The 16656-nt window shown below is 36.4% G+C and overlaps 1 protein-coding gene and 1 long non-coding RNA gene across 8 annotated transcripts in view; one reads left to right on the forward strand and one right to left on the reverse strand.

The window, feature by feature from the left end:
• The window catches only part of LOC140628832 (melanoma-associated antigen B10-like), a 46265-nt gene that overhangs the window by 1849 nt on the left and 27760 nt on the right, over positions 1–16656 (reverse strand). The window contains exon 1 of one of the 6 annotated variants that reach the window (XM_072818370.1): positions 1826–1942. The exons of 2 other annotated variants lie outside the window; for them this stretch is intronic. Coding sequence is in view for 2 of the 4 variants with exons in the window: in XM_072818368.1 (XP_072674469.1) it covers positions 472–545 (74 nt within the window). In the remaining 2 variants the exon portion in view is untranslated. Of the gene's footprint in view, positions 1–471; positions 1285–1425; positions 1775–1825; positions 1943–16656 lie in introns of those variants that run through there. 3 more of the 6 variants (XM_072818373.1, XM_072818369.1, XM_072818368.1) reach the window with 3 other exon arrangements.
• The window catches only part of LOC140628834 (uncharacterized), a 34762-nt gene continuing 18950 nt past the window's right edge, over positions 845–16656 (forward strand). The window contains exons 1-3 of one of the 2 annotated variants that reach the window (XR_012026768.1): positions 845–2165; positions 13191–13314; positions 15823–15954. This is a non-coding gene — a long non-coding RNA (uncharacterized lncRNA). The remainder of the gene's footprint in view (positions 2166–13190; positions 13315–15822; positions 15955–16656) is intronic. The other variant, XR_012026769.1, reaches the window with a different exon arrangement.

Below are 16656 nucleotides of genomic sequence, written 5' to 3' on the forward strand. Positions count from 1 at the left end.
ATGATACCTCTGGCAGGGAGATACCATCTTGGGCTTTATCAACAGCCATCTCTCTAGGTTTCCTTGAGGACACTGCTCTAGGAACCCACAAGGCTTCCTTTCTTGGAGTAGCCTTTCCCTCTGAGGACTCTGGAAGTAACTAGAGTTCACCTGAGTCCTGCTGGAGCTGACACAGGGTTTGGCAGGTCCAGGCTCTAGGGTGCCTCCCCTGTTTTGGAGTAGTAGGTGTTTCCATTTACATTCAGCACCATTACCTTGACTTCTTGCAGGACCTGAGGGCCTCTGCTTAACTGATTTGAGGCTGACTCAAAGCCCTCACCTCCCTGACATCCTGGAGGAGGAACTGAAGGGAAATCACATCTCAGCACATCTGCTCAGGGGTGCCCTGAGATGACAGCAATGGCAAAGCTATGCGGGACCTTCTCCATCCTGGGATAATAAGGGTTCTCACTCCTCACTTAGAATTCTCACCTTGGCTTCTTGCAGAGCCTAGGACTCCTCTCTTGGCTGACCTTAGACCTATCCCCACAAAGCAAGAATCTCATATTTTTGAAAGGTTTGAGGAAGAGTTTAGGGAGGACTCAGTTTAATATCTCTTCCCCAGGGACCCTTTTGAGGGATGATGTCACATGGAGGGCTCTATGAAACAGCTTCTTCTGTGATGAGTGGTCTGCTCAATGCTCAGTTTCCTTATCATGCCTCCTCCCCTTGACTGCCAGGTATTCTCCTTTGTGCAGACCTGAGGGCTTTAACAATCACACCAAGGCTCTCATCCACCTGATATCCTGGAATATGCAGTGGGGTGGGGGTGGGGGTAAGGTGTGGGGGTGAGAGGAAACTCAGAATGCAATTTTCCCAGGGTTTTCCAGGGCTGACTACAGAGGAAGGTCCTAACTCTGTGTATCCTCCCCACCTCTGTCTCACTTTGACTTCCAGAATGGCCTGAGTCATCTCCTTCTAATAGGGCTCTTGTCTCCCTGGGACCACTGAGAATGAGAGACATCTTAGCCTCTTAGCCCTGCTGAGGATCCACCAGGGCTTATAGTAGGGGATGTACTCTTCCGGCCCCTTTTGTCCTGAGGACGAATTCCGCTCAGTCCTTGTTTAATAAGGTTCTGAATTTCACTCGAAGCGACCCCTAGGGCAGCCTCTGCTAACCTGAATCATACAGCCTTAGACCAAGGCTCTTATGCACCCCTCCTCCTCCAACTAACCAAAAGGTGAAGCGAGGAGGCACCTGAGCCTTACGGCCATACCAGGGGCTTCCAAGGGCTAACAGCAGGAGTGGGGCTCTTTACGGCCTCCACTGTTCTAGGGAGGCGGCTTCTCCTAAAAGATAAATTGGGGTGTTTGTTGGCTCCTGACAGAGCCTAGGACTCCTTCCTCTGCTGGCCGGAGGCAGACGCCCTAGTCAGACATCCTCACCCTTCGGGGTTTCCCATGGCTGGCAGCAGGGGCCCGGCTCCGCACGGACGCCTCTGTCATGGGAGACGAGAAGTTCTACTGAATACACACGAGGGCCCTCATCGACTCGTCCGATACCCCCTCCCGGGGTCCAAAGCTATTATTTCTCCGAGTTCTCTGAAGGAGAAGTTGGATGGCGGCAGGGGCCCGGCTCCACACGGACGCCTCTGTCATGGGAGACGAGAAGTTCTACTGAATACACACGAGGGCCCTCACCGACTCCTCCGATACCCCCATCCTGGGTCCAAAGCTATTTCTTTGAGTTCTTCGAAGAATTCGGAGAGTACTACATTGGGTCATCCCTGCCTGGAACCACCTAGGGAGGGATTCCCTCGAACTTTACTCGATATTCGTATTTTACCTGGGCAGCGCTTGGATCCCTCCCTCAGCTGCTCCACCGGCTCACCTCCCACAGACCCCAGAAACGGAAGTCACTGTTACGCACATCCGGCCACTCATGGGGGGCCGGCTGGGGTCCCAGGAGTATGACTCTTGTGGTTCCCCCTCTGTTATAATGTGAGTAGTATCCAAAGTCCTCTCGGGAAGTAGGTTCTTATTTTGGCTCCTGGTTCTTTGATTAAAAGCTCCTTGGGAAATATCACCTCCTCTCCCAAGCTCTGGACAGTTTCTCAGCTTAAACCCTTGCAGACGGTGGCTCCACATCCCAGCCGTGGGGTGAGATCCAGAAGCCGCACAGCGAGGTGGGTGGGGGTCGGGGTGGGGTGCAGGACAGGTTCTGAGATGTCAGAGAAAATACTTAGTGTTGATGGGATCTCTTCACTAGTCAAACAGACTTTCAGGAACTTTCTGTTCGAAAAGATCTACTTCCTACAGGAAAGAGGCAGATCTGCATAATTTTAGGAGACTCAGGTATTTTGACTTTATCCAACATTGAACATTGTGGTGAAATTAATTTTAATTTTGATTCTCATTTATAATACATATATACATGTTCTAATAATTACTGCTTTGTACGACAAGGGTCTTGAGTTTACAATAGTTATCTATATACACCAGTTTTCTGAAGTTACTTATTTACTTAAATAATCTGTAGCCTTTTCCTCTGGATTTTCTAAATGATGATCATATTTGCAATAAATAATTTATATTTCTTTTTACTATTCCTAACTGTTATTTATTTTTGTATTCTTATCCTCTGGCTATGCGTTCTAATCTAGTTTTGAACAGTTACAGTTGGTAGCACACTGCTGTGCCTTGCTCTTTATAATAATGGGAATGCTACTAACATTTCATATTTCACGTTTAAATTTGTTTGCTATAGATTTTAGGAAATGGAAGTTCCCTTCTAATATTAGCTAGCTAAATGATATTATGCATTCACATTGAATTTTTTTTCCAAAGTTTTTCTTTACTTCAATACATGATCAAATGCCTTTTAAATCTTATTAGTATTTTAGGCAGTTTTTTCTAATATTATATCATTACATTTCCTGGATTCAGCCTCATTTTTCCACTTAATTCAGTGCTATATTTAAATTTCTATGAATTTATTTAGAATCTTTGCCTATATGTGGGTGAGCTTGGCTTAAGCGTTCTGTTTTTAAAGTGTCCTTAGCTGGTTTTCTTATTATGCAGATCTAGATTGGAAAATAAGGTGAAAATTGCCCATCTTTCTGTAAGCCTTGGATGTGTTTACATGACATGGTGGTTAACTTTTTGCTTGTTATTTGATAGAACTGGTTCCTGACTGCCTTGTCCTGAAACATTTGAATGTGACTGAAGCTTTGAGGATAGTTTCAGTTTGTATTTCTCAATAACAGTTTTCTACTTCTGCTTGAACCTACTGAGTAATTAATATCTTCTCTAAATAATGGTCTATTATCACTTGGGGCTTAAAATTTAATGGCTACATATATTTGTTAATTCTATTTATTGTAGAAAATTTCAAACATATACAACAGTAGAGAGAATCGTATAATAAAACCAATATACTTGACATCAGAATCCACAATCATCAATACACAGCCTACCTGTTACATTTATACCCATATCTACTCCCATCTCTGCCACTGAAATAATGAGAAAAAATCATAGATATCATGCCATTTCATCTTTGAATATTTAAGTATCTATTCCCTTTTTTTTTAATTTTGTTTATTTATTCATGACAGACATACAGAGAGAGAGGCAGAGACATAGGCAGAGAAGCAGGCTCCTTGCGGGGAGCCTGAGGTGGGACTCGATCCCAGGACCCTGGGATCATAACCTGGGCCAAAGGCAGACCCTCAATCACTGAGCCATCCAGGCACCCCTTAAGTGTCTATTTCTAAAAGATAGGAATCCTTTATGAAACATAAATAGTCAATTACACATATCCTACTTTAAAATTAATATCATCAAGTGTCCAGTTATTTTTCACATTTGCCTGACTTCTTAAAAATATATTTTTTTCTTGAACTAGGGTCAAATCCAGTCTATTCATTGTCATTGCTCTTATTCCCATTAATTTATAGATCCTACACCTCCCCACATACATTTATTACCTATTTTCCTTGTCATTTTTCTGTTGAAAAAGAACTCGTGTTTTGTCCAGTTTCATATGGCATAGGTTTTACTGATTGCAACACTGGTGTCCTCCGTCTGTATTTCTTTAAATCGGTAGAAGTTTCATCAGATTAAAGTATAATTTTTTACTCTCTCTTTTTTTGTTTGGAAAGACTACCCAAAGTTGATATTGTGAATTTTTATCACTAGGAAACAAATGTCGGTCTTCCTTTGTGTTCATGTTTGCAAACTTTGAATATTAGCATATTTATCCATTATTTAAGGGTTACACAATGTTAATTTGTTATTTCTATCATTTTTCTGAGTTTATTAGATGAATTTTTTTAAAAGATTTATTTATTCATGAGAGACAGAGAGAGAGGTAGACACATAGGCAGAGGGAGAAGCAGGCTTCCTGTGGGGAGCCTGATGCAGGACTCGATCCCAGGACCCTGGGATCACAACCTGGTGATCCCTCCCAGGTGTCCAAGATGAAATATATTTTTATGTAAAAACCTATCCTTGTTCACCATTTGGTAATGATATATATAGTATTCTCTTATAATTTTTAAATTCCTTCTGCCCCTATATTTTGCACAATATAATTTAACTAATACTACTTACTTCTGTTTTTTTTTTTCTTAATTGATTATACTTATAAAACTGTCAGTTATATCAGTCTTTTCAAAGTATAGGCTTTTGTTAGTTGGTTCCTTTGTCTTCTAATTCATCATTTCTGCATTTCATTATTTTCTATATTCTATTTCTTTGGGTTCAATATGGTATTCTTTCTCTAATTTCTTGAAATTTTTGCATGCTGTAAATATTACCATTTTTTGTCCATTGGGATTTTAATTTCAATAACTATATTTTTATTTCTAGATATCAGTTTAGCTCTTTTTCAAATTAGCTCATTCTTTTTTTCTAATTTCTTGTTATGATCTCCATGCTTTCTTTTCTCATTAATGGACTTTATTTTTTATTGAGATATAATCAACATACAACATAATATTAGTTTTAGATGTACAGCATAATGATATGATAGTATATATAATGTGAAATAATCACCGCAGTAAGTCTAGTTAACATCCATCACTACACAGTAATATAATTTTTTCTTGTGATGATAACTTTTAAGATCCGTCTTCTTAGCAATTTTCAAATATACAGTAGAGTATTAATAACTATAGTCTCGGGATCCCTGGGTGGCGCAGCGGTTTGGCGCCTGCCTTTGGCCCAGGGCGTGATCCTGGAGACCCGGGATCGAATCCCACGTCGGGCTCCTGGTGCATGGAGCCTGCTTCTCCCTCTGCCTGTGTCTCTGCCTCTCTCTCTCTCTCTCTGTGACTATCATAAATAAATAAAAATTAAAAAAAAAACTATAGTCTCCATGCTGTACATTACTTATCCAAGACTTAATTATTTTGTAACTAGAAATTTGTACCTTTTGACCACTTTCACCCATTTTACCCACCCTCTAGCCCCTGCTTCTGGCAACCACTAATCAGTTATCTGTATCTATGAGCTTTTTTTAATAGATTCCACATATAAATCAGACCATATAGTATTTTATTTCTCTGACTTATTTCATCTAATGTAATTCCCCTCAAGATCCATCCATGTTGTTGCAAATGAAAATATTTTATTCTTTTTAATGACTGAGTAATATTCCACTGTGAATATATGTATGTATATTTGTGGGGTGTGTGTGTGTGTGTGTGTGTGTGTTTCACATCCTTGTCCCTTCACCCATTGGTGGACACTTAGGTTGTTTCCATATGTTGTGTATTGTAAATAATGCTACAGTGAACATAGGGCATATATCTTCTTGAATTTGTGTTTTTGTTTTCTTCCAGCAAAATCCCAGAAATGGAATTGCTGGACCATATGGTCGTTCTGTTTTGAATTCTTCCAGTAACCTCCATACTGTTTCTTATAGTGGCTGCACTATTTTATTAATAAATCTTCTTACGACTGCAAATATCCTTCTGAGTACCACTTGGGCTATTTTCCACAAGTAGCTCTATAGAGTTTTATATGTAGTACTGGAATTTTTTTACAAGCTGAATATGTCTCTGTATTTCTTCTTAGAATTTTTGAATATATAGATATACATACTAGAGTGCAGAAAATTATTATTGAAAAGGATCCTTTGTGAAGAAGAGGAGAGAAATAGAATTACTTAGAGGAAGTGTTAGTGTCCCTGGGGTGTTCTGCTTTGTTTTGTTTTGGTTATATGTGATCTAAGAGACTTGAGCTCATTTAATTGCTTATAACTGAGTTAAGTTTTTCCTAGGACTGAAAAGAGGGATTCACAGTTAGAAAATCAACAATATAATTAGCTAAGTGCAACTGTCAGAGATACTTCAGGAAAACAGAAACTACTCTGATTCTATAACTTGGACAGAATTTAATGCAAGATATTGGTTATTCAAGTGATGGAGAGGCCAAACCAGGTAGTCAGGCAAACCAGTACTTAACTTGAGGAAGTCACTCCCATTTCTAGTGTAGAGGGACAAATTGAAGAAGGCGGTAGTGTTGCAGGAGATTGGGAGTTGATGTCAACAGAATCTAAAACCATGGTTAACCAGTATGATGGGAGCTAGAGCTAGAGCCGTGGAGAAGCTATAGCCATCAAAATAGAAACCACCTGATGAAGAGAAAGAAGGCTGTTTCTGTCCTCCTGGGCTGTAATCTGCTGGTGTCCTTGTTGCTTGAACCTTGAGAACAGCCAAATATTGGAGAACCTAGGAATTGGAGCCTGCAGGAGTTATTTCCTGAACACTAGAGAGCAGAGCAAAAAAGAGGAAAGAATGATGTGAAGGCAAATAAGTACAGGACAGACATACCATACAGACACATTAAATGAGAAGAATATCTAAATTGTTAAATATCTGCTCTATAAAAATCAGTAGTAATCCATGATAAAAAGAGATGTTATCAAACTAGATAATGGCTAACCCAAAAAGCAAATAAACAAACTCTCTATCAAGTATCGTAGGGACACCTGGGTGGCTCAGCTATTTAGGCGACAGACTCTTGATTTCAGCTTAGGTCATGATCTCAAGGTTGTGAAATCAAGACGCGCATCTGGCTCCATGCTGGGCATAGACCCTGCTTAAGATTCTCTCTCCTCCCTCTGCTCCTCAATCTCCCTCCCCCTCTCTAAATAAATAAATAAATAAATAAATAAATAAATAAATAAATAAATAAATTTTGGGCACCTGGGTGGCTCAGTTGGTTAAGCATCTGCCTTAAGCTCAGGTCATGGTCCCAGGGTCCTGGGATGGAGCCCTGCATCAGGCTCCCTGCTCAGTAATGAGTCTGCTTCTCCCTCTGCCCCCTCCCACTTCGTGCACTCATACACTCTGTTTCACTAACAAAAATAAATAAATACATTTTTTTAAAAAAGGCATTATACTCAGTGGAGAAAGAATGGAAATTGGGAATTAGATAAGAATAGCTACCATCACCATTATTATCCCACATTATAATACTATAATACATGCTAGCACATAAAAGCAAACAAATGAAATAAGAGTTAGGAACTGGAAAATCAGATGCTTCACTTGTCAGTTCTCCCTAAAATGATCTGTAGGTTTAGTAAAATTCCCACCAAAATCCCAACAGGACTTTTTAAAAAAAGAAATTTATACATTGTAAAGTTTATATGGAAATACAATGGGCCAATAATAGCTGAAATGACTTTGAAAAAGAAAAGGAAATTTGGAGGACTAACTATCTGATTTCAACGTGATAAACAACTTGTATGCAATATTTATAAGGAACTTTCAAAACTCAATAATAAGAAAACAACCCAATATAAAGGGTCAAAAGGTTTGACCTTGGAGTCAAAGAAGCATGTGAGTGATAACAAAGCACATGAAAAGATTCTCAACATCATTAATCATTAGAGCAATAAAATTAAAATCCCAATGAGATACCATTACACATATACTAGAATATACACAGTAAAAAGACTGATCATATCGAGTACTGTCAAAATTGTGAAGGAACTCTTGTACATTGTTGGTGGGGATGTAAATTGGTACAGCCACTTTGGAAAACAGTTTAGCAATCTCTTAAAAAGTGAAGCATGCATCTGCGGTATAATCTAGCTATTATATTACCAGACATTTACCTGAGAGAAATGAAAGCTTATATCCATGCAAAGATGTATATATGAAAGTTCATAGCATCTTTTTTTTTAAGATTTTATTTATTTAGAGAGAGCCAGAGAGCCCGAGTGGGAAGAGAGACAGAGAGGAAAGGGAGAGAGAGAATCTCAAGCCAACTCTGTGCTGAACGCATAGCCCAACATGAGGCTGGATCCTACAACCCTGAGATCATAACCTGAGCCAAAACCAAGAGCTGGATGCTTAACCTACTGAGCCACCCAGGTGCCCTGAAAGTTCATATCATCTTAATTTGTAGTAGTGAAGAACTGAAAATACCTTAAAATATCCACCATCAGGTGAACAGATAAAGTGTAGTATATACATACAATAGAATATTATTCAGCAGTAAAAGGAATTAACTATTGATAAATGCTGTAGCATGCATGAATCTCTAAATAATTACTTTTAATGAAGGAAGGCAGGCTAAATAGCACATACTGTATGATTCCATTTTTATAACAGTCTAGGAAGTGAAAATGAATGTATACTGATATAAAGAATATTATTCGGGGGCGCCTGGGTGGCTCAGTTAAGCATCTGCCTTTGGCTCAGGTCAGATGAGCCTGAGCTCCTCCTCAGGCTCCCTGATCAGCGGGTAGCCTGCTACTCACTCTATTCCTGCTCCTGCTTTCTCTTGCTATCTCTGTCTCTCTCTTTCTCTCTTAAATAAACGAATCTTTAAAAAATATATTATTTAATTTATTTAATATTATTAAATATAATTAATTAAATATATAAATATATTATTTATAAATTAAATATATAAATATATTATTTAATATTATTTAATATTATTAATCTTTAAAAAATATATTATTCAGTGGTTGCCTATAGACTGGGAAGAATGCCAAGGAGGTTACAAAGGAGCATGAGGAATCTTTTGGAGATAATGGATATATTCATTATGTTGATTTTGGTTGTAGTTACATTGATGTATGCATACACCAAAACTTAACAAATTGTGTGCTTTAAATATATGTAGTTTATTGTATGTCAGTTACACCTTTAAAAAGCTGTTAAAAACTCTAGAACAAGCCAATCTAATTTATAGTTGACATCAGAACTGTGGGAGGTTAGAGGTGGTCTACTGGAACTGGCTAGAAAAGGCATGAATGATCTTTATGGGGTGGTAGAATAATAATGCATTATGATAGAGAATGGTTTACATGTGTGTATGCATTTGTACACCTAGGTTTTGTCCATATATTCTATGAATATTATATAAAAATAATAAGAATGCAAATATTTCTTCAAGGAAACATGAATATCCAATTTTCATTGGTAATGCTTAATTATCCACTTTATTTCATCTAATAATAAAACATAAGTTAAATAATAATCCTTTGGGATCCCTGCGTGGCTCAGCGGTTTAGTGCCAGCCTTCGGCCCAGGGCCCGATCCTGGAGTCCCGGGATCGAGTCCCACGTCGGGCTCCCAGCGTGGAGCCTGCTTCTCCCTCTGCCTGTGTCTCTGCCTCTCTCTCTCTCTCTCTCTATGTCTATCATGAATAAATAAATAAATAAATCTTAAAAAAATAAAAATAAAAAAATAAAATAAATAATAATCCTTCTTAACTTTGTATACACCAAATATTTCAATAATTTTACATGTATCTTCACTTTTCACCATGGCTGTGATATTTATATATATATATATGCCTCTCTTTCTGCATCTCTCATAAATAAATAAATAAATAAATAAATAAATAAATAAAATCTTATATATATATATATGTATGTAGTTAACCATGTACAATGTTGCTAATAAACATTTTTATAGAGAAATAAATAAAATCTTTATTATATATATGTAGTCAACCATGTACAGTGTCGCTAAAAAAACAAGTAGTTAACCATGTCCAATGTCACTAATAAACAATCATTATTTTTTTAAGATTTTATTTATTTATTCATAAGAGATGCAGAGAGAAAGGCAGAGACATAGGCAGAGGCAGGTTCCCTTAGGGGAGCCCGATGCGCGACTCGATCCCAAGATCCCGAGATCACGTCCTGAGCCAAAGGCAGATGCTCAACCACTGAGCCACCCAGGTGCCCCATCAACAATCATTATTATCATAATGGAGGCACATTACTATATGATTATCATAAAGTAGAGGAAAATTCAATAAATTATTTTAAACAAAAGAGAATAACGAACTAACTTATGACAAACACGTTTATGTGACCTAAAGGCATAAGCTCCAAAGAAAAGAGTAAGATGTGGTGTGTAAGAAATTTGTATATTACCTAGACCTTGTTTAGAAGGATAAGCTTTTTTACTGTTTATTTCACAGGCAGCTGGTACTTTGTTCAAAATAGGCTACTTCTCTTTGAGATTGGTCACCGCATTGATAACTGTGCTTTACTTAAGCATTGTATATGGTCATTCTCATGCAGATCGTATTTTGATATTCATCTTGATTTTTTTAAACCATAAACCAGCTCTTAAGATATAATTTATTATTTTGGTAAGTAATTTATGCAACAGGCATTGTTACCCCTTTTCTACTACTTCTATCATTCCTAACTCCATACCTGATCAGTGACCCATCAGCCACAATCCAACACTTTATGGTCACTACTTTATTGACAATATCTCGTATGCTAATATTCACCACATTCTTGATCTCTGACCCCTTTCTTTAAGCTTTATCCAGTTACTGACCCTTTTTCCATTATCTATTTATGGTTATTAGGCTTGAGGATGAGTTGAGATTTTTGGCAATATTGAATGAGTTTCAAAGAACAAGTAAATACTTCTATCATCATATAACTTGGATATAACAACCATCAACCTTTTTCTTTTAATTTTTTACTTATTTATTTTTTTAACATACTGCTTAGGAAGTAGGGACAAATAGTAACTTTGCCTTTTAGGAGTTTCTAGTTCTGTAAACAGGAATAACAGAAGAGGAAGCACAGACTTCAAACATCCTCAAATTAATAGTAACCTGGTGAATTTCCAGAAGTCTCTTTCTTATATCTACTTATATCTGGGTTTTTTAGGGCTTAATCCTAAGCATGGAGCCATGCTGATACTGTATCTGAAGGACAGTATTCACAGTCTACTGAGCTAGAAAAGTTTCTTAAAAGATAAAAAATGTACTCTAATTTTGGTCTCCAAGTTTTCCACAGTGACTTTTGCAACTGCATAAAAATGATTGACTAAAACTGTACCTATTCCTCAGGCTAGTCCTTGTCCTTTGGTGAGAGAAATAACCTCATGAATGTTGTTCAGAACTCTCACCCCACCAGCACCAGTATTCTGATCAACACTAGGGCCAACAAATTAATCTTGATGCTGACAAAATTTAGGGAGAAGATACTAGGTGCTCTCACAAGCTAACTATGACACGGAGTTAGTAATACTGCTGCCCATGTGTCTGCATGACTCAGTGATGGTATCTGCAGCATCACACCTGAATGTAGAATTGTGTATCGTATACATGTTTGAATTTTTTTTTTACATTTTTCCTATGAACATTGGGGTGCAGGTGTCCCAGCATTTCACTACAGTAAATACCCAATGGTGCAACTGCTGGGTCATAGGGTAGCTCTATTTTTAACTTCTTGAGGAACCTCCACACTGTTTTTCAGAGTGACTGTACCAGTTTGCATTCCCATCAGCAATGCAAGAGAGTTCCCCTTTCTCCACATCCTCTCCAACATTTGTTATTTCCTGTGAGGTGGTATCATTGTGGTCTTGATTTGTATTTCCCTGATGGCAAGTGCTGCGGAGCATTTTTTCATGTGCTTGTTGGCCATGTGTATGTCTTCTTTGGTGAAATTTCTATTCATGTCTTCTGCTCATTTCATGATTGGATTATTTGTTTCTTGGGTGTTGAGAAATTGTGCAGCAGTTAAAATTTAAAGGAAAAAACACATGAGTTGCAAATGGCAAGATATAATTTTTGAATCATTGTATTGCACATCTGTTAGTATATAACATTGTTAATTATGCTTCAATAAAAACAAATAAAAAAGATGTGAGGAAGGAGATCAGACATTAGCCTATCACAGAGTCATAAAATTTTTCACTAAATACTTTTGTTTCCCCCATATTATCTCATATAATCCCATGCAAACATTGTATACAACTATTTTATATATTTATATAAGATAAATATGCAAGTTATGGGTAGAATGAATTTGTTTTCTACTTTTTTGTTTGTGTTGCTTAAACATAGAAGAAATTCAGTTAAGTAATTAGTGAAGGAGCTTATAATGATGTGGTTTAAATATTCACATGTATTCCTCAATATGTGAGTGAAATAGATCAGTGAGTAAAATATATGTTTATGTATAACACAAATATATAAATAATATTGAAATACATGTTAGTTTATATTGATATATATTATATAAGAATAATATATATCCATGTATATATTATTCTTACAGTCTTGACAACACTTAAAGTAAAAATAATGTATATGTAACAATATGGAGTTTATTTTTATCATCATTATTTAACCTCAGTAAGTTTGTTATTCTGCTAAAAAACGAAGACAATACCCCAAGTAGATAAGTTAAAATGGCTGTAGATTCACTTCAATAAATAATATCAAAAGTACATTCCTTGATGTATTTCCATGCCTCATCATATTATGTATCTCACTTTTTTAATGATATATGTGAAGCTAGTTAAGTGATTTGAATAAGTTCAAATTGGTGATACATATTAAAATTTATCATAGAACAAAACAGGAGCAAAATGGAAAATTTAAATGCTATTTTTATACCTTTTAATGACAATTTATTTTTCTAAGATTTTATTTATTTATTCATGAGAGAGAGGGAGAGAGAGAGAGAGAGAGAGAGAGAGAGAGGCAGAGACACAGGCAGAGGGAGAAGCAGGCTCCATGCAGGGAGCCTGACATGAGACTCAATCCTGGGTCTCCAGGATCACACCCTGGGCTGAAGGCGACGCTAAACCGCTGAGCCACCCAGGCTACCCTAATGGCTATTTTACAAGCTAATTTTGTTTGCTTTTTTTTTTTTGTTTGTTTGTTTGTTTGTTTGTTTGCTTTTTCTTTGGAAATAGGAAAAAATGGAGATACGTAGCAGCTGTCATGAACTGTGAAGAGGCTAAGATTTTTATCCTTCTTGCAAGCTAACAAGTTAGCCTGTCACTTCTTGGATGCTGGCAAAAAGCATGAGGCTCTTGGGTAAGAGACAAAGAACTTTATTCTCATAACAGTTCTAGTCGCCAGAGTACCTGCATTTTCTTACAGTTGTAACCCAAACCCCAGTAACCACAGACTGACATGAAGAGGGCCAAGTAATACCAACACATGCAGTGAGTTGCATTGCAGGAGAGGAGCTCTGTGCTTAGGTAACCTGCATCTTATATAATAGGCAGTGAGGATGCCTTCCCCTTGCTCTGAAGACATATATCTATGTCTATCTATATCTATAGATAGATCGATATCTTCTAAGGCTGTTTGCTTCAGACTTTCTTGAAAAAATTGTCTGGAACAAGGGGCAACCGCGGCCTCACAAGATACACAGAAATGCAGGTGATCCATAGAGAATTGTCTCCTAGCCATTACATATTCCAGTTAATAGGTAAAGTCATTTGTATAGTTGATTTCCTCCCTCTTAGACCTAAACTTTTGGTGAAGTAATATGAATTGATTCACTTGGGGAAAAGAAACATCTTTACAAAAATATATTGTCTCACTCAATCCATTTTGTTAACATCCATCTGGTGTATATTTTATTGGGAGAAAGTAAACAGTAGGACGTAAATTAAGATCCACTTAAACAACTGGATTTCAAGTATTATATGTTTAAATGACAACTTACTCACAAAACGTACTTTTTATTATAAAACTTATTCCAGGTGAGTTTCTTCAATGGAAAGTTAAGGCTTAGACAAAATAAAAGATCCTTTGTTTTGCTATTTTGTATATCAAAATAAAATATTCTGTTAAAATTTCTATGTGTCCCTAAATGGAATTAATCAAAGATATAAAGGGAAGATAGGTAAATATAATAAATAAATAATAAACCTGTAGGGTTTGAAAAAATCTTCCTTCCTCTTACATTATACACACACTTACCATTAGTATGTTATTGTTCTGACCCCAAGGTCCTAAGCTTTTTAGTGGCACAATGATAAGCATGCATTTCCTTCTTTAATGAAACATATTTTATGGTCTCTAATATCCTGTGAATAAGGAATTAGTGAGATGAATCCTTACCAGTGTTCTAATGGGAGTAGCTTCTGGTTACAGGGAAATATTTAAAGTATTAAATATAAACTGGTATTTAACATTCTAGGCACTATGATAATCCCCTTACAAAAACGTGCAGAGTGGTTATCATTACCTTAGATTTCAAAAGAAAATGCTCTAGTTGCATTTTTGAAACCACTAGTGTTTTAACAGATAAAGTTTCTTGTTGAGGAGGATGGGGGGTACTTTTGGATCAGATAGTCTTTAAATCAACTCAAATCACAGATACACACAAAACTGCTAAAAATCTTCTGGTTATTATATCACTTATCAAAATGTGTTGAAGCTATGTTTCAAAACCAAATATAGTCATATTAAAACTGCCTATAAAATAGTCCAAAACATATCAGCTCTGCCTCTAAAAATTCATGAGGGTGTAAAAATAAAAATACTGAATATGCCATCTAAGTTGAAGATCCCTTATGATTAATTTCTGTTTCTTGATGCAAGTTTATAAACATGCCAATAATTCCTGCACTACATTAAAAATCTTTCTTGTGAACTGACCATGGTGACAAGAATACAAAAGTCCACATTTTTAAAAATATAAATTTGAATTTCTCCTTAATGTGGACATAAAAACAGGCAGTGACTAGAGTTGCATCAATCCTTCCCAACTGTCTCAAAAAATATGTGCACTGTTACAATAAAAACAGTTCACCAGCTGTTTATGTAAAAATTATTTGACGAAAAACAAGCATGGCCATATGGCACTCTAGCTCTGCTGTGGGAGCATGAAGAATAATTTTGTAGGCTGTAGTACATAATGGTCATGCTAAGTAGGGTGTCAACTATTGCAGGCACATTACATTAATAGTTAATCTGTCCTTTTATCCTCTAAGTACTTACGTTTCTTAACAGCTTGTAGTTTGGAAACAAGTTAACAACTCACTGATTAAGAATTAAAATTTTGGAAATGACAAAATATTTGATGTAATGTAGACATAATATTCATTTGCTAATTAAAGGTATTATTTAAATAATACATTAATTGGGTGATGGGAATGTGGTAGGGGAGCTGGTTCTCATTTCTATCTACAAGTTCCAAAACTATTAATATGTTGAAGGTACTATACCATTAATTTAGAAGAAAAAATAATTAGAAGAGGTATTTCATGTAAGAACCAAATCAACATATATACTCACATTCTGTAAGAATTGTACCTCACTCACCTTCATATTGTTTGCAATATCTATAGCTGTGTCTTGCACATAGTAAACAGTAAACATGTAATAAATATTTGCTGAATAGAACATTGTTAGAAAAAATGAATTATAAATGCCACCGGCAGACCCTCGAGTCTTTAAGTTTATTTAGAACTTCTAGAATACATTGGGGAATAACCCTCATACATTACATAGACTACATACTTGAATGATGTTTATTAGCTTATGAAACTCCAATATTTTACTCTCACATTAATTTTCTTTTTTGAGTTGTTTACTTATTGGGAACTAGAGTCAACTGAAAGACAAAACTGAATGGCCTAGCTTTCATCCAGCGAATTAGAGGACTTAATCTCAGATCCTGGAAAAGAAGGTAGAATGAACTACAGAAGAAAAAGCCAGGTTAGAATCCAGTCATTCACATTCATAGTTTTGGTTGATACCCTGACAAAAAGATGTTCATTGACATGTGGCTCTGTTATTAATAACTTTAAAATGTCAACTGAGTGTCATGGTAACATTAATAACTGAGGAAGAAACCACAGCAGACATAGTTCTGTAAGAAAAATGTTGCAGACATACCGTCTATTTCTAAAATGCTTATCTTTTGTGGTTTTCATGGTTAATTTGATATATGAATACCTAGTTTGAACTCAAGATCTGTGTGGTTCCCCCCATATCAATTCCCAAACAAAAATGTTAATCTTTAATTTCAGGTATTTAGAATTTGCATTAAAATTTTCAAGCTAGTAATGATTTCCTTGTTTACAAATCGTAAACACAACTCGTGTGTAGGTGATTATGTCTCAAGGGACATTGGAAGAAGGCCACAAACCCTGTTATGGGTACATAAATCGTATTGGCTCATGGAATATAACAATCATAATGAGGGTGTATTATGAAAATAACTTGAAAACTTTTTGAGGAAACAGTTTTTAAGTTGGTATAGAAACAAATAGTGAGAGCTCATGGTTTAATATTTGAATGGTGGGACAATTAATTACTGCAATAAGAAGTGTCAATATTTCAGTTGATGACAGTCACAATGAAGCAAAGCTCACAAGATTGGAAGAGACTGTAAGGTAGAAAATTATTATCCCTCTA

This window comes from Canis lupus, chromosome X (assembly GCF_048164855.1).
Source record: "Canis lupus baileyi chromosome X, mCanLup2.hap1, whole genome shotgun sequence".
Classification (NCBI taxonomy): Eukaryota; Metazoa; Chordata; class Mammalia; order Carnivora; family Canidae; genus Canis; species Canis lupus.